Here is a 19365-nt window from a genome sequence, read left to right as displayed (position 1 = left end):
ACTGGTGCTGGAGTCTGAGCCAAGTATTCTGTTGAGAAGGGATGTCTGATTTTTCTCTGGAGGTGGTGATTTATCTTGAGGTGTGGGTCCTACAGCAGCATGTGTGTTTTGCTCATATTCTGCTCTTATGGCTTCAAGTGTAAGTTTTTGCACTGTAATCTGGATCTTCAATGTTTGCTCAGCAGATAAGACCTCGAGTTTTCAAAATATGGGATACAGAGCAGCAGCAATGAGGATCGTGTTTGTTGCCAGTTCATGACAGAAATCTCTCACTCCCTCCCATCTCTGGGTGATCCGTTCCATAGAGTCAGCTTGGAATGTCTTGACTGGGTAGTTTCAAAAGTTGCATTTTGTGTTGACCTCAGAAGTCTATGTACCAGTGCAGGTACAGCAGAGATGGTAACCTAGTTTCTCTACTCATGCAGACTGCAGCACATTCATAAGGCTCAAGTGCTTAGTTCAATTCTTCAATGATGATCCATTGTTCAGGCTTGAATTCCAAGTAGTGCTCGCCCCTCTGAGTCACAGTAGGATCGGATATCACAGCAATTACTGGCCATCTCTGCTCCAGCATTCTGCTTAGCATGTGATAAGCACTGTTCCAGCGGGTACTTACATTCTACATCAGCACATGCTGGTGTGTGCCGGCATCTGTAGCTCATTGGCTTTGAGCTTAGTACATGCCAGTTCACTTCTCTTAGGGTGCTTTACAAGGGTCCTAACTGCCCCCATGCACCTGCTGATGGCCTGCTTCTTTAGTGTATGCTTGATTACCAGCTGTAAGGTTTGGCCTACACAGTGGACTCATGCCCAACTATGTTTCTTTCCTAGAATTCTAACTGCTGCAACAACGTTGGACCTTTTGTCGTGGATGACTGCTTTTATTATGCCTCTGTGATGGCACAGCTGTGGCCGGAGGCATTGTGTTTTCAGGTTGTCCGTCCTTCCGTCCGTCTGTCCGTCCCGATTTTCGTGAACGCTATATCTCAGGAACGCCTTGAGGGAATTTCTTCAAATTTGGCACAAACGTCCACTTGGACTCTAAGATGAACTGATTAGATTTTGGTGGTCAAAGGTCAAGGTCACTGTGACCTCACAAAACGCGTTTTTGGCCATAACTCAAGAATTCATACGCTAATTATGACAAAGTTTCACACAAATGTCTAACAGGATAAAATGATGAAGTGATGACATTTTGTATCCAAACTGGCTACTGGTTGGTGGAGGCATACAACTGCGAGGCGGTATTTCCAGTTTTCTGTGGAGGACTGTCAAAGTTAAAAATTGCCTCCTCCAGCGGCCAATCTGCAATATTCTTTGCAGTGTGTTTGTGCATCAGGGGCATTGTTATGAGGCAATAGGGCCTCATCTCCCAATCAACTCCAATAAAATGACAGGTCTCTGAGATAAGCCTCTGTGGCGATGCTTGTCCAAAAATCTGTACTAAGTGCAATGCTGTCAGCTTCTTTAAGGGCCTCTTAACTTTTCTTTTGTTTCATAATAATTTTTTGGTAGGAAAAGAAAATCAGAAAAGAAATTGTGGCACTCCACAAGTCCGGTTCCTCCTTAGGAGCAATTTCCAAACAACTGAAGGTACCACAAGCATCTGTACAAACAATTGTATGCAAATATAAAAATCTTGGGACCACACTGACACTGCATCGTTCAGGAAGGAGGCACAGGTTCTCCCAGGGTTGAACGAACTTTGGTCCGAAAGGTTCAACTGAATCCCAAGACAACAACAAAGGAACTGGTGAAAAAGTTGGAGGCATCAGGTACCAAATTATCTACATCCACCATTAAGATAATCCTATATTGCCATGGCCTGAAAGGCTGTCGCGCAAGGAAGAAGCCCCTACTTCCGGCATAAAAAAGGCCAGAATGAATTTGCAAGTGATCGTCAGGATGAAGACCTAGCCTTTTGGAGGAGTGTTCTCTGGTCAGATGAAACTAAAATTGAACTGGCTATAATGATCAGCGCTATATATGGAGGAAAAAGGGTGACGCTTTTAATCCGAAGCACACCATCCCAGCTGTGAAGCATGGGGGTGGCAGCATCATGTTGTGAGAGTGCTTTGCTTGAAAAGGGACTGGTGCGCTTCAGAAAATAGATGGCATCATGAGGAAGGAGGATTATCTAGAAATACTGAAGCAACACCTCAAGACATCAGCTAGAAAGTTAAAACCTGGTCACAACTGCGTCTTCCAGCAAGACAATGATCCTAAGCATACCTCCAAAGTTGTAACAAAATGGCTTAAAGACAGCAAAGTGAAAGTATTGGAGTGGCCATCACAAAGCCCTAACCTGAATCCCACAGAAAATTTGTGGACTGAACTGAAAAAGCATGTCTAAGCAAGGAGGCCCACAAACCTGACTGAGTTACACCAGTTCTGTCAGCAGGAATGGGCAAAAATTCAGGCGAAGTATTGTTAGAAGCTTGTGGAAGGCTACCCCAAGCATTTGATTTAAGTTAAGCAATTAAAAGGCGGTGCCACCAAATACAAAGTGGTGTTTGTAAACTTTTGACCTTCTGAAAATCTGATATAGTACATAAAAGATGACAAATCTCTTAGCTATTTTTTTTTAATGACCTCTTATGGAAATAAAATACATACCCTAATTGACTTAACACTGGAAATGTATGGTAACATGAAATGTGTGGAGTTGTGAAAAATGGAGTTTGAATGTCATTAGCCTAGGTGTCTGTAAACTTTTGGCCTCAACTGTATTCCTTAGCCACATTTAGCCAGTAGTTTGCCAATGCTAGTGGGCTAATGTGAAAATTCACCTCTCAAAATCCAAGTCTATGCCTTGGATGCTTTCTCTTTAGAGGTAACAGCATTGATGTTGTGCTGTTGTAGAAAGAAAGCTCAGCTTTACAGTAGCAGCACACAACTATATTTTCTACCGCTTTGAGTGGGAAATGTTCCCAGAATTTAGAAATTCTTTGACTTTTCCCCCCGAGATTGATCTCAGAACTCTGCCGTCATGATAAATGAACTTCCAGCATATTAATGAAACTGAAATGGAAGCTTCGATGCAAAAAATTCCAATCAAGAATTTGTGTTATCGAGTAATTCGAGTTAATCAATGGATTGTGACAGCCCTATTTTCTATGCTAGATAATTTTGCTTCTGTTATTTATTCTTAACTCGCCGTTGTCTGAATGATTAGACTAATGAAAACTGCATAGTCTAATGCCTAATTCATGCATATGCGACCATTCTCTTCTGTCACCGCTGCTTCTTGTTCAAACTCACAACTGATGTCAGAACGGTATCCCACTCAATATTTGAATAAGTACAGGACGGTTCCTACATTTTATATAGATGTTTTCGCCTATTTTGCAACCTTTGGCAGTGAATAATTTGTGTAGGTTTGAGGTTGACATGCCTAGATATGCTACCACTTTAGCTATCATTCAGAATAATGTTTGCGTTGATTTTTGCAATGTGTTGGTTGTAGGCTAAGATAAATGCGTTTATTTTGATTTCAGGGAATGTCAGTTTTACGTCTCTCGTTGGTTGCACTCAGTTTCTGTGTCTGACCACTGGCCGTCAACGATTCTTTGTACTTCAGAACAGCGTGGACAGCACATCTTGAAACTCCTTTTTGCCGTAAAATTTCTACTTGTTAGAGACCTTGCTGATGCACGATGACCTCCTTGTGTCTTGTTACTATGCTCAGTATAGAGGGCATGCACATGACGTCACAGTAAGTGGAAGTCACTGCGGTTACACCCACTGAGCGGCAGAAAGACTACTGAGTGGCAGCGTTAGCGTTCCACTTGAATGCCGCGAAAACACAAAAAACACATTGAAAATGGGAAAGAGCTGTTGTGCGATTGACTCTACATATAGATTTATGTACTGTATTGACTACTCATCAATTAAATATTTAGCATCTTTCATTTATATTCTGTGTAACTGTAAATTTTTTGTGAGCATTTATTTAAAAAACATCCATGATGATGAGCCTTGTGTTCTACAAATAAAGGGGGTGTTAGCTAGCCAAGCATATAAATGAAGGTATGATTTTACCCAAAATTGCAACATACCTGACACAAAATAACAACCGCAAATCCATGTTTTGGTGCCTGGATTCCAGTTGTTTCTGTGAATTGCAGCGATCCATTTGCTTCTCTTTTCTTTAGATTTCGGCAGTCTGTAAAAAGATATCTCCAATTTCTTGTTGAATGTCCATGGACCACTGGTTCTTTGGTTGTAAGTTGTAAGGATCACTGTCAAGTCCAACTGCCTTTTAGTTTAAGCAGACAATCATTTGTTTTACTCCCGGTTTTGCAGTTTCCTCTACTAAAGACAGCCATGTCGCAGCATGTTTTGCCTCTCAGTCCGACTGAGGGGGGCGTATTCCGGTGGGAAAGTGACGTCAATGCATACCCTCTATTGCCATGGCCTAAGGATTTGCAATTTTAAGGCTAAACCTCTGCCTGTACCTTTTACTTTGGTTGTCCTTTGCCCAGTTTGATTCCTTCTACACCTGTTTCTGTTTCACTTCATCATTTTGGTTCAGTCAACTCATGATGCCATCGATCATTAGCACCTGTTCATTATCTGTGTTTAATTATGCACTAGGCTACATACATAAAAAGTAATCAAGTTTTTATCTGAAAAGTGGTCTATTACTTAATGTTCCTTTATTTAAAGGCAAAGGGTGATCACACTAAATATTGATTTGATTTATTTTTTACCTGTTTACTGCTTTTTATAGTAATTTTTTTAGAACCATATTTCATTATTTTTTAAAGGATCTTTGCTTTTTATGGATTTTTAATTTTTTTTTTTAACACGTGCCACATGCGGTAGTTTTAACACGAACTACCGCATACCTCACATAACTGTGTCAAACGTTTTGAGTCAATTTATAACGGCCTAACAAAGAAAATCCGGAAGAAAATATTCAGCAACCGAATTAAACCGTTTGAATGTGTTGTATGTAATATGCTGTCCCAGCACGAATGCTTAACATTTTATAAAACGAATACTAAAGCAAGAAAAGAACAGAAGAGCCCACGTTATAATCCTCAATCTTAAGCCGCGTTTCCACCGCAGGAACTATACCCCGGAACTAGGAACCTTTTGAGGAACTCAGTGCGTTTCCACCGCAGGAACTAGGGTCTAAATTTAGTTCTGGGGGCTTTGTTTTACCCCCCAAAACGTTCCTGCTCGGGGGGTAGTACTTTCCGAAAGTACAGGAACCTTTTGGGTGGAGCTTGCAGCGCTGAACATTTCTGATTGGTCGAGTACTCGTAGCATTTGTGTTGTATTTATTTTCCGCCATTACCCGCCATGTTTGAAAATATGCAGCGGCAAACCAATTTATTTTCATAATAACTTCAAATCAAACTTGTATGTTATGCGGCGCAGTAGCCTACTTTTGGTTATAGCCTATCAACGTCTTTGAATTATAACGTGTGCTCTTCTGTTCTTTTCTTGCTTTAGTATTCGTTTTATAAAATGCTAAGCATTCGTGCTGGGACAGCATATTAGGCTACGTAGGCTACCAAAACATTCAAACGGATTAATTCGGTTGCTGAATATTTTCTTCCGGATTTTCTTTGTTAGCCCGTTGTAATTGACTCGAAACGTTTGATACAGTTATGTGAGGTATGCGGTAGTTCTGCATAATTAACATTGGTGATACAATACAAGCAAACTGGAAATCACCTTCCGCACTTTTTATCCGGGTAAAATAACAGGTTAATTCTAGTAATCTTCCCTTTAGCTTTTTCAGACTGCCGTAATTTTACTGCCATTTTTCAATTCCACGAAAAGACCAGGAAGACTATGGACTCATTTATGGTGCATGGTTCGCATCTGGAGGGCACACTTCGCTGCTCGGCTAGCAGTAACTTCGAAGGAAAGCAAACGGTGGCTGTACCACTACTAATTTACATTTTCACGCAAGTCCGAGTTTTCGTTCTATTCTTGTCATTTTGCGATTAGCCTATATGGAATTGACGACGAGAAAGTAATAAAACAGCTAATTGTTTACAACGTGTGCATGTTTTCTGCTGTTAATAAATGTGTTTGAGACGATATATGAAAATCAATAAATACAAAAGTAACCATATATAGTCATTGTTGGTAACCCGTTGTATATAAGTGGAATAAACCCCTCCGGGCTGTCCCGGTTATTAGAAAATAATGTAGGCTACTTCGGTGGTAGTATGGGGTTACAGAAGAAATATGACAGATGGACCGACGACAACGTCAGTGGGCTAATTTGCCTAATCTTCGCGGTACTTTAGACCCCGGTGGAAACGCAGACAACCATTGGCTGAAGGAACCTTTTAGTTCCTGGTAAAGTAGTTCCTGGGACTGAAAGTTCCGGGTAATTTTGGTGGAAACGCGGCTTTAATTTCTCATCTGTTCCAAAACGTTGGCAGGCTATAATCAGAAGTAGGCTACTGCGCCGCATAACACACAAGTTTGAATTTAAGTTATCATTGTGAAAATAAATCGGTTTGCGGCTGCACATTTTTAAAAATGGCGGTTGAAATAAAATACTGCGAGTAGTCAACCAATCAGAAATATTCAGCACTTGCGCCCCACCCCAAAAGTTCCTGTACTTTTGGAAAGTACTACCCCCCTAGCAGGGACTTTTTTGGGGGTAAAATAAAGTCCCCGGAACTTAATTTAGATCCTGGTCCCTGCTGTGGAAACGCACTGAGTTCCTCAAAAGGTTCCTAGTTCCTGGGGAAAGTTCCTGCGGTGGAAACGCGGCTCTAGTGTGAACATTCCGAGGAAGGAATATACATTGCACCAGACTTCCCGGTAACACCAAAATGGTCTGCCAGTGACACCCATTTGATCTGCGGCTATTGTATATCCTTACAAACAGTGATTGAATTATATTTGTGGCCATTTGTCTCTAACAATGGGAAGCAGGTACAGAGTAAGAGTGTGAGAATGTGTATTCAGAATGGTAAATGGACTGCATTTATATAGCGCTTTTGTCCAAAGCATTTTACAATTGATGCCTCTTATTCACCCATTCACATAACAATGGTCCAAGTCGAACTACCAACGAGAGTTTTGCTTGACAACGGTAAAATAATATGCCCAAACCGCCACAGAAAATTATTTCAATTTCAGGTAATTAAGTCGATAAAAATCAATAAATACTAAAGTAACCATTACATTACATTACATTACAGGCATTTAGCAGACGCTCTTATCCAGAGCGACTTACACAACTTTTACATAGCATTTTACATTGTATCCATTTATACAGCTGGATATATACTGAAGCAATTTCGGTTAAGTACCTTGCTCAAGGGTACAACAGCAGTGTCCTACCCGGGAATCGAACCTGCGACCTTTCGGTTACAAGTCTAGTTCCCTACCCACTGTGCTACACTCCGTCCTTATATAGTCATTGTTGATAACCCGTTGTATAAGTGGAATGAACCCCTCCGGGCTGTCCTGTTATTGGAAAATAATGTACTTTGGTGGTAGTATGGAGTTACAGAAAAAATCATATGACAGATAGACCGACGACGTCGCTTTTTCATACGTCAACAGACTAATTTGCCTAATCTTTGTGGGTTTTTAGACCACGGTGGAAACGCAGACCACAGTGGGCTGAAGGAACCTTTGGGACTAAAAGTTCCGGGTACTTTGGGTAGAAACATGGCTCTAGATACAAGACTCCAATGCCCGCTTCCAACTAACTGTTAAAATGTATTAGCTAAAAAACTGAATGAAAGGTGTACATTTTATCTACTGAAAGAGTTGGTGGGAAACACGCTTCCTCTTCTGGTCTGCGTATATTCAGGGAGGATCCAAGGAGTGCTAATTTCTTCCATTTGAATGTATTATTATTGGTTCAGGTCCGTCTACAATACAGCATGTGTTTTTAAGGCTATAGCCAGGTAAATTTAAGTGTCTCTCCTAGTGAGCATTAGGGTGACATTAAATGTTAAGGATTTTCAGATGTTTTTGGGAGGGACAGCTTTGGTTGTGAGCTATTGAATGTTTGTGCGAAATTGTATGGAGACACTAGATCAAGAAATATTTAAACCAAGTTTAAGAAGACACTCAGGCTTTTGCTTTTTCTGTTTTGGCCTGCCCAGAATATCAAACATAGTGCCTGTAGGTGTATTAACCCCTTTGCACAGATGCCAGATCTGCCCAGTCAATTGCCCATTTAGGGGGTACCCTGGCTTAAAATGGCTTAAATGAAGCAAGACATTTGTACCATTTACAATACTAACCTAAAATTAGTTTATATTCATAATTTATAAAGAAATGAAGTGCCACAGATGCAATTATCTTGGCAAAAAAAAGCAAAAATGAAATTTTTCTTTTTTAGTTACACTGCTTACTTTTAGCTTCATAGATCTTTAGTAGTTCAGAATATCACCCACAGATTTTGCAGTCTTGTGGTCAAGTAGTTTATGGACCAGGGCATTTTGTTCCAGGACACGATATAGTTTTACCTCCTGTATATATATATATATATATATATATATATATATATATACACACACAACCTCTCAGTATTTCATTTCAAACTGAAGAACAACTTTTTTTTTTTTTTTTTGCATTTTCGCTGAGATGATTGTATTTGTGGCACACTTTCTACCTAAATTATGAATACAATCATCTATTTTAGTACTATTGTAAAAGGTACAACTGTCTTGCTTCATTTTAGCTATTTTCCGAGCTTTATAAAGCTTTAAATAGGGCACCCCCTTAATGTATAAGGATTGGCCAGATTTGGCATGTGTGCAACAGGGTTAAGCATTTCCATTTGAGAAGTTGATCTACATGTTTTTTCTAAGGAGCAATATAGAGCAAGGTTCAGACTTCACTGTAAAACCATGCAAGATGGGGCAGTTTTTTTTATTCTCCTGTACTGTATAATTTCCAGTACTTCAATTTATATGTACAATAAGGTCAAACAACTGAAAAAGTAATGACAGATGCACTGAGCTGTCAATTTAATACATATCTGTTGGGACATTAGAACACACAAAGTTGCTGAGAAACTGACAATGTGAGAATACTTCCCAAGATAAACTGAGGTCCCTGTCTTAAACATATAAGGAATACCACCCTATGGCCCACCCCTGCTCTGGACTGTATGATTTGGTGAACATCCTGGTCAACAACGCACCATTTACTTGGCAATTTAGTTTTGTTTATTGAAATGTGTGTGACACACCTACCCATAAACCCACCATACTAAATCAGCAAATAAAATGGAGAAGAGAAGGGTAAGGAGAAAATAGAATGAAATCTACTAACTCGTCTTCAACAATGACTACGTTTACATGCACACTAGTTTTCCACTATTATTCCGAATATGATAATATTCTGAATTTGATACGGGTCATGTAAACAGCATATTCTGTTTGGATATTCCGAATTAGGCCTTATTCCGAATGTAGCATTTTCCGATTAAGACGTGGGATATGCCGATATTATTAGGGTTTAGGAGCATTCTTTGGGCATGTATACAGCACATTTGGAATATGCGTCTCAATTGGGGTTTTTACTGCAGTTTGCGACACACGGCCTCTTGCCTGTTTACGGTCAGCTCTGCGTTGTAAACAAACCAACTAGCCAACAGTTTGCAAGGCTGGGGTAGGGATGCATGCATAAAAGAAAAGCCCACATTTCCGGTCGGAAGGAGAAACACACCTACTTTTAAACATTATGGAAGACTTGGATATCAACAGGTTTTTGGATATGCGCAAATATCGCAACGCTGACTTTTTCAAGAAGGTGGTTGAACGAATGAAAGAGGGAGGCTGTGTTCGCACAGTCGAACAAGTCCGCCACTGGTGGAAAACTTTGAAAAAATCCTATTTTGACGCAAAGAAGCAAAATGGCTCAAGTGGCTCCAGCTGTTCCACTTTTACATATTTTGATGTGATAAACAACATGTTAGGGCATCGACCCCTGTCAAACACATTTTGTCGATGACACGTCATTACGTTAATCGGAGTATGCACGGCTGCATGTAGACGGGAATATTAGTGGAATATTCATTTTCATTAGCCATGTAAACAGCTTAGTAGGAATATTGTCTTTTTCGGAATAAGGGCAAAAACTGGAACATTTTGTGCATGTAAACGTAGTCAACGTCATGTAAATCCTCTTTTTTAGTTTGCTACATTAGAGGGGTTTAATAATAGTCCACCAGTGTATACTCAACACTAGCTGCGGTTACATGCACACTTTTTTTCATTCTGATTGAAATCATTCCGATTGAAGATTTCGGGTCAACTGTTTACATGGGATCTGATCTAATACGGTCTGGTGTTTACATGCGCCAACGTATTTAGTCGGAACAGCTGAGTGACATGTGCAAAAGTGATGAATACATCACGTGTTTAATCAGTGGAGAGAAACGTACGTCACCACGCATTTACGTCAAGGCGGTGGGCATGCGCAGAAAGAAAGAAGTTTCATCGTTTACATGGTACAATTTTTCTTTTGATCGGTTTATGAAAAGGTTTAAACTAACCCTCTGCAACCGATTGAAATTTCAATCGGTTTAGGCCTGTTTATTCTGATTAAGGTGTTTATATGGAGCATCTTCATTCTGCTTGGGCATTTAAACCGATTTTAATCGGAATATTAGGCTCCATGTAAATCCAGCTACTGAGCCTCCTGTAATGCTCAAATACAAGCCTAATAGAAATAGGAGGACTTAAATGAAGTGAAGCCAAAGATATTGGGACTGTAGAGATGTAGCAGCCTGAGGCCAATCCAGAGGAGAATTTAATTGAGGGAGAGCAGCCGCATTGATCTGTATGGGTAACTGCACTGCATGCGGGTGAGGGTTGCATTTGCTGTATCCGCATCACCCAGTGCCAGTCAATGCATCGAGTGGAGTTGTGGTTTTTACAGCTCACTGCCTTTATTTTCACCCTCTACTTCTATGCTCCTCAGCTGCTGAGCTATTTGCTGACCAGGAGGGGGCGTTTCAGGGCAAGATAGATGCTGCATATTTCGACACGAGCAAATACCTGCTAGATGTCCTGAATCGGAACTACCTGCTGCTGGAGCACCTGCAAGCCATGAGGCGATACCTGCTCCTGGGACAGGGGGACTTCATTAGACACTTGATGGACCTGCTCAAGTGAGTAGCCAGTGGGAGTTTGCAAGCCCAGTCAACTGTTGGGAATCCGTCCAGGACTCTGACAGTTTGTAGAAATATTTTCATCCTAGGACAAATCGTACCATTCTCAAGAAATCTGGAAAAAATTGGTCAAATAATAAAAATAAGACCTTAGGGATGTCTTTACTGCTGACCAGTGTTGTGGATTCAAGTTGCATTATTTAAACTCAAGTCTGACTCAAACAGACCTGCCAACCTGCATGCATTTTGTGTACCAACCACGCAATTCTTGGTCAAAATACGCAGGTACGAAATGCCAGCTGAAACTACGCAAAAAAAAAATATTATTGTAATTTAATTACGGAAAACAATCAGTTAATACAAAACAAAACCGTACATTTATTTGGTATTTAAACTACATCCATCTGATTGAACCAGATGCTACGACCTTGTGCTTGTGGTTCTTTAACCCTCCCTGACCCACTCAACATCCTCTGATACGCAGCGGTACTTTATTATCCACCGAGGCGTAACGCTGCATTGCTGGGGTAAAATGGGAAGTGGGGAGTAATAATCAAGCACAAAAATGTGACCGTAATGTTAACCCTCTGTGGTCGAGAGCTCCGCCGGCGGAGCTCGGCAAGATTAAATGAACTTTCGTTTCTATTTGGATGATTAACTTGATTAATTAAACCATGTATGCTTCGTTAATCCTTACTCATTATTATGTGAATTTCGCTCATCAGGAAGTCCACCCAAATCACATTCACATGTTAACGACATTATAACTACTTTCCATAGAAGGAGAGTAGGGGAGGGGCGATGCGAGATCCATGTGAGAAATGCCAAGCCTGCGAAAGCAGGATAGAATGTCAAAGTGTAGCCTAATTCACTTCTTTTGAGGTAAACATTTCGTTTAATTTTGGAAAATGGTCCGTCCAGAAGCCGACATTGATGAAGAGCGGTGTCATTTCGAACAGCGAACTGATCCAGCTGAGGATCAACTTCATGAGTAAGTATATTGCTTATGATCATATTGGTAAATATGTGTACTGGATTGCAATCTCTGTGTTTGTACGAATATCCACCAATATGCGCGTTTGTAAATTCCCACACTACGAACGATTCAAACTATTGCATCTCAGAATAATAGGCTAGGCTCTCTGCGTCTGGTTGTGTTAGAAGTAGCAGGTAGACTGTATTTTTTTCGATCATATTGGTAATAAATAGCCCGTGGCGTGGCTAGGATTCTAAAACTGATGTCCTCGCACAATCGATATTAGCATACTGTAAGTAAATTCGGGAAATAGCAATATAATAACCACTTAGCTAAACAGACCTAGCCTACTTCAGATTGAGGCATTGTTATTGATGAGTTGCGTGTAGTTGAGCTGGAATATCAATGTTTATTTAGTTTAGCTAATGTTGTTGTAAATGTAAATGTGTGCTGTATTACATTCTCTGTGTGTTTGTAGGAATATTCACTAATATGCACGCTTGTAAATTCCCACACTACAAACGATTCTAACCATTGCTTCTCAAAATTATAGGCTACCTCTCTGCGTCTGGTTGTGTTTGTTTGGTTCTTTGTTTGTATATGATGTAACCATGTCACATTTCCTAAGTTTTTTTTTCATTAGTTAGTTGTTTGCCCCTTTTTTGTAAAGCACATTTAATTTTCACCTGTTGAAGGAAATGTGCTATATAAATAAAGTTTGATTTGATGTCACATTTCCTAACAATTTTGTTTTCATCATATTTACAGAGATGCTGATCAGGAAACACGTCCTAGTTCACCACTAGCTAAGAGGCCACGCAAGCGTTGCAAGAGTACACCAGTCTCATCTCATCTTCCATGCATATAGTTTGCTTCAATAAATGTTCTGAAAATCAAAAGATGTCTTTGTTTCTGTCTTCTAAATGGCTCACTGAGTCTTTGTCTTAGTGGTGGGGAGGCATGTGGCCAGGTGTGAATAGCCAACTTAGCTGGCAGGTCGTCCTACCCAATGCATATTCATTACAGAAAGGCCATTTGCCCTCCCATTCTCACCTGGTGTTGAAAAATAGTAGTCACAACACGAACCTTTAGCAATTTATTTTATATTTCTCATTGGATTTGCTAAAATATTTTGTCATCTTTTGATACCCAGGACCCTGATGAACACATTTCAGTGATCCAAAAGTCTTATTCACAATTGTTTAGTGTGTTTTATTACAACATTCCTGTGCATGTTCAAAACTACTGTTTACAGTTTGTGTGTTTTTAGAGCAATTTGCAATCCACATATGATTATGACCTACTTACTGTGTAGTTATCCGTAGTAGCTCGCATGCGATTTAGCCTCGTTACGAGACTTGTGAATAACTGATGGAGTAATTTAGCTGCAGTAACTCAAACGCTACGTAGACTCCCTGTTCAAACTTTGAATCGTGCACGCTCTGTTGGAGCAAAGTGACCGTTGCAAAGGTGTTTGACTATAGACTGCTAACGTAGCAAATAATTCCTATTATTGCAGCCAGTCACCCGACCAGCCTTGCAGTTAGAAAATAATCCTGACGTCAGATGACGAGGATACTAACGAGAGAGAGAGAGAGAGAGCAGCAGACCTACTAAAAAGAAGCAAGTCCATGCCCCCAGAAGTTCCTCGCAAAATATCAGGAACAATGGCCGTGCCTCTGCCCCTCAAAACTTCCGCACCATGCATGTTGCACATTTTGCAATTATGATTTTGACATTAGCCACCAAGGAGCTTCAGGTAATAATTTAGCTAAACCTCTAGTTACAAAAGCCTACATTCCTAGATAATTTTTCAATTGAATACTATTTTTTTCATTAGGCCTGTATGATGTGTGCCTATATAAGCTGATTTAATTATTTAATTATTAAATAAAAATGGAAATCATGAACAGAAACTTGGTTTTATTCATAATTGACAGTGTTTTACATCGCAACATAAGCTTTTTTTTACATTACAACATAAGTTTCTGTAAATACTTGAAAATGAAAACATATGTCACAATATATTCAATAAAAATGGAAATAATTTATTTTGTAAGTGAATGCAATTCACTTATGATTATCAGTTTGTATAAGCACACACATCATATAAAGAAATATTAATCATTAAAAATTTGTTTTAAGCAGGTGTACTCAAACATTTGACTTGAAAGTATTATCATAATTTAGCCCAGTGCAGTGCAAGTGATATTTTAGAATCAGGGCAAATTATACAATTTTGCCTGATCACTTAACAGTCAAAACTAGAATTATGAAGAAAGGCTTGTGTGTGCGTGTGTGCGTGAAAAGCGAAGTGGTGCGAAAGCATGTGAACTAAGACTATTGTGGTACTCAAAATATTTTCCTAAGGTTGGCAGGTCTGCTCAAATTACAATTTGTTTACATTGACTAGTTGCATGATGATGTGTTTTGTGCTACAACATGAAGAAATACTGCATTTTGCATTTGCATTTTGTGGACAAAATATTAGATGTGCTGTGCATTTTGTCCACAAAATTTAGCACATTCAACATTTTGTGCATGGAATGCAACATGCATTTTTAATTATTATAATACTTATAATTACCATATTAATTATACAATACAAGAATGCGTTTTGTGGTAATTAAATGCACTTTTGTGACCCTTGGCCAGAATTTTGTGCATGAAATGGACTTTCATGACCAAAAGAAAATGCAATGTATTGTATTTAGCAGGTGTAGTCAAGTGATATTGAAGCTAAGGTTTGTTTTCAAGTTGTTGAGCTGCTACTATGGATCTTGAAAAAATTTGTCATCTTTCTTGTTTTTAGACTTACTCCTGGCACATGGATTATTGGCAGTTAAAAGCAGGTTGTGTGAAAATAATAAACAACATGCAACTGTTTTCTGGTTATGTTAATATGATAAGCCTACATACAATAGCTTCAGCTAACATGGCTGCCTATATAGCCAACAGAAATAGGGCTTGATACAGTTAACCTTTGTTGGCTGGCTAACATTTTGGGAAGAGAACAATAAGTAACGTTAGCCCATCGAACGTTGGCCATTGAAAGCTGGAACTACAATTATATTTTTTTACATTACATTACATTACATTACAGGCATTTGGCAGACGCTCTTATCCAGAGCGACGTACATCAAAGTGTATAACCATAACCAGGAACAAGTATGACGAAACCCCTAGAGAGAAGTACCGGTCCAAGTGCAGGGAACAACCGCATAGTTCAACTTGGACCCTGAAGGTTAAACTGATTAACACTAACACAGCGAGAACGGCAACAACGCAATCTATGGAAAAAATACAAGCAGTAGTTAAGACAGTTAATGCACCTAAGTCACCTACGAAACAGCTGCCTAGTTACAACCCTAAGCTTACAGTCATTTACAGGGGGGTAGGGAGGGATGGGGAGAGGTGCAGCCTGAAGAGGTGAGTCTTCAGTCGTTGTTTGAAATGGGTCAGTGTCTCAGCTGTTCTGACCTCCACAGGGAGGTCATTCCACCATCGTGGGGCCAGAACAGACAGGAGACGTGTTCTGGAAGTGCAGGTGCGAAGAGGGGGAAGTGCTAGGCGTCCTGAGGTAGCAGAACGGAGGGATCTGGCTGGCATGTAGGGTTTGAATATCTTGTGGAGGTATGCTGGGGCTGATCCCCTGACTGCCTTTTTCATTGTAGTTCCAGCTTTTAATGGCTAACATTATGGCCAGCAGTACCCTCCATAATCTTTGGGGCAAAGACATATTTTTTTTAAATTTATGCGCTCATCTTTGCCAGTCTCTCTCAAAAATACCTCAAAAAAAACATCAGACAAAACAAATCACGGGCCGAGGTAGAGTCAGCGGTAATGAACCGACATTATCTGCGCTCGCTTCCTTCATTTCCCCTTTAACCATGAGCAAATACTCAAACGTTAAACAATAATGGTTTATTTAAATAATTCAGTAATTTCAATAATTGTCGATTCCCCTATTCAGTAACGAGGAACTAGACGCTGACAGGAGAGAAACTACTATGGGAAATTTGCCTTGAATACATTTGTAGGTTAATCAAGATATTACCTAAAACAGGTAAAATGACCGTTATCCCAGGAAGAAGCAGATCAAAAGTTTGTAATAAAAACAGGAAGATTTATTACGCAGCCGGCTACGGGAACAACTCAGAGAGAAAGTTCAAAATAGTACTGGTGGGTGATTAGATTTATACAGTTTAGAGTGGGTACATTTTGCATAATGTCAGAACTGGAGCGCTGCCTCTGATTGGTGATAAGAGGCTGTGCTTCCTTCCGATTGGAACATTCAAATTCAAACCCATCCTATCTATTCAAACAGGTTCCATTCACATTGAAATTGAAATACAACAGGGGGGCTCGCCCCCTTCCCCCCCGGGGCCCAGCGGAAACTTCCCAAACGCAGAATACACAAAACTGTCTGTTTCCCAACACATTCTAATTTAAAACAATTCACACAAAACCAAGTAGTCATAGCCTACTATACAGACCAATCTGGTGTGTTCTTATAATAAATGCGTGTGATAAATGGTTTCTTTTCCATTAATCATTTGGTATAGGACTGAATTATGCATATACAATCCTCAAATGACGACTAGCAGCAGTGAACAAAAAGTTATTTACCGTGTTACATATATGATGCGTTACATTTATACAAAATCCTAAGTGAAATTAACATGGATGACTTTAGACTGTGCTCAAAATTATCTGACTATTAGGTTTCTCAGTCTAACCACGAAGTTCGTTGAATAACCGTTAATAGACATAAATGTTACTCAAATTCACACAAAAATGTTATGGGTAACAAGCATGTCCCTTTTTTCTTTAAAATTTATTTTCCTCTCCTTTCCCGTTAAAATAAGAGCAGCGGTTACACTGTTCTACTTGCTACACTGTTCTACTCTGCTTGTGAGTCCCACAGCTGAATTGTTAACTGCCAGATATGGTTTTGAGTGCTCATATTTGCCACCTGGGGGTGGTTTTGCGAGCAGAAGTAGTTCCTGTAGAAATACAAAAAAAATATATGCAAATTTGCCTCTGCCGGGAAGATCTCTCACGGCAGAAGCGCAAAATGAAACCATTGACCATTGTAGCTTGCGGTTCACAACTTCAACACCGGGATGGCTGCCCCAAATAAAGCAACATGCTTATTGTTTGCCCCCTCAAAACCATGCTTTGGTACAGCAGGAGCTGTGGGCGCACACACCATTCATTCACACACTCATACCTATGGGCAATTTGGAGTCCCAATTGGCCTACCTGCATGTCTTTCGACTGTGGGAGTACATGGAGAAAACCCACGCGGACACGGGGACATGCCCCAAGAAAGGCCCCATGCCGAGATTCGAACCAACAACCTTCTTGCTGTGAGGCGACAGTGCTACCCACTGCACCACCATGCTGCCCTGATCAGCGCTATGTATGGAGGAAAAAGGGTGAGGCTTTTAATCCGAAGAACACCATCCCAACTGTGAAGCATGGGGGTGGCAGCATCAGGTTGTGGGGGTGTTTTGCTTTAAAAGGGACTGGTGCACTTCAGAAAATAGATGGCATCATGAGGAAGGAAGATTATCTAGAAATACTGAAGCAACACCTCAAGATATCAGCTAGAAAGTTAAAACCTGGTCACTACTGGGTCTTCCAGCAAGACAATGGCCCTCATTTACGAAACGAACGTACGACAAAAAATTGGGCGTACGGTCATTTCCATGCAAAGCTCGACATTTATCAATTTGGACGTGAGCGGAGGCTACGATCAAATCTCAGGTCAAGTCTCAACTCGTGTACGCAAGTTTTCATGTCAGCGTGGATTTGTGGTGCAGCATAGTAAAACTGGCTGAGTCAGAGAATTGTTATTAGACCATATTCTGACTGGCATCTAAGCATATGCAGCCACATATTCATCACTTAAAAATATGTAGCCTATGGCAAAATATTCTATTTTGTAAAGGACTACATCGACTGTGTCATATCCCTAACATAAATAGGTATTTTCAAATTGTTTGCAATTAACGGGGTTAACAGTTTTTTGGTGTAGGCAATGAGATTAATTTCTTTTTCATTTTGAGATAGCCTACTTGTTAGGCTACGCTACTGGTGACAATTACAAGCAATTAGGTTAGATGCTTATTCAGTCACCTATTTAAACAAGAGCTTTGACAGTCATCAAATCTCGGCAGTGGCAGATCTGGCTCTGTTAGAAGACATGTACGCGCATGTAAGATGAAAACGAAACGAAGGCATGTTTATAACATCATAAAAACATCATTAAAATGAAGAAATAAATTAACCCTGCAACCGTGTAATTATTTAAATACTAGTAGCCTAGGCTATTAAATTTTTACCATTATCCAGCTCGGACACAGTCTGTGTCTCCTCCGGACACTTGCTCCTCGGTCTGCGTCAATGCAAGGCTGGAATCCAGCTGGCCTCCTCCAGTCAGCTGGGTGCTGCGCCTATGGGCTGCAACACGCTTTTTGGTGGCGAGTTTGAGGTCTGACCATTTGTTCTTCACCTAAATATAAAGAATTACGATATATATATATATATATATATCACGGATGTATAAATTAAATATTCCAACCTCAGCTGGAGTTCGATTGTCCACGGCAACGCTGTTGACCGCAGCAGTGACTTCCTTCAACACTGCATTTTTCTGACTTCCTTCTATGCCACTTTTCAGGCTGCCAAATAGAACTAATTGGTTCAAATTCTATTTCTAGGTCGGAGAAATTTCTCTTCTTGGCCGTATTACGCTTCTCCATGTCATAAACTCTAGGGGCGAGGCCTCTAAACCGAGAATATATAGGGGCGTGATAATTAAATGACAATTGTTTTAAGCTGCCACATTTATCAACGCGCGATCATTCTTACGCTGTGATTAGCGAGCTACGAACGTTTCATGAATCACACGTGAACCCTGTCGTAAGATGATTTCTGCGCTTGGATCTGCGCTGGCTTCTATGTTAGTATTGTGAGAAGCTTGTGGAAGGCTACCCCAAGTGTTTGATTCAAGTTAAGCAATCTAAAGGCAATGCCACCAAATACTAACAAAATGTATGTAAACTTTTGACCCACTGAAAATCTAATATAGTACATAAAAGCTGAAATAAATCTGTCTGTTAGCTATTATTTTGAAATTACCTCTTATGGAAATAAAGTAGATACCCTAATTGACTTAACATAGGAAATGTATGGTGACGTGAAATGTGTGGAGTTGTGAAAAATTGAGTTTGAATGTCTTTAGCCTAGGTGTATGTAAACT

At 40.0% G+C, this 19365-nt stretch overlaps 1 protein-coding gene across 3 annotated transcripts in view; it reads left to right on the top strand.

Moving 5' to 3' along the window:
- Positions 1-19365, top strand: part of tubgcp3 (tubulin, gamma complex associated protein 3) — a 191645-nt gene that overhangs the window by 92783 nt on the left and 79497 nt on the right. For all 3 annotated transcript variants that reach the window (XR_004764538.1, XM_035411093.1, XM_035411092.1), the window contains exon 14: positions 10930-11119. Coding sequence is in view for 2 of the 3 variants with exons in the window: in XM_035411093.1 (XP_035266984.1) it covers positions 10930-11119 (190 nt within the window). In the remaining variant the exon portion in view is untranslated. The remainder of the gene's footprint in view (positions 1-10929; positions 11120-19365) is intronic.

The sequence above is a fragment of the Anguilla anguilla genome, chromosome 3 (assembly GCF_013347855.1).
Source record: "Anguilla anguilla isolate fAngAng1 chromosome 3, fAngAng1.pri, whole genome shotgun sequence".
NCBI classification, from domain to species: domain Eukaryota; kingdom Metazoa; phylum Chordata; class Actinopteri; order Anguilliformes; family Anguillidae; genus Anguilla; species Anguilla anguilla.
This window is presented reverse-complemented; position numbering and strand designations above follow the sequence as displayed.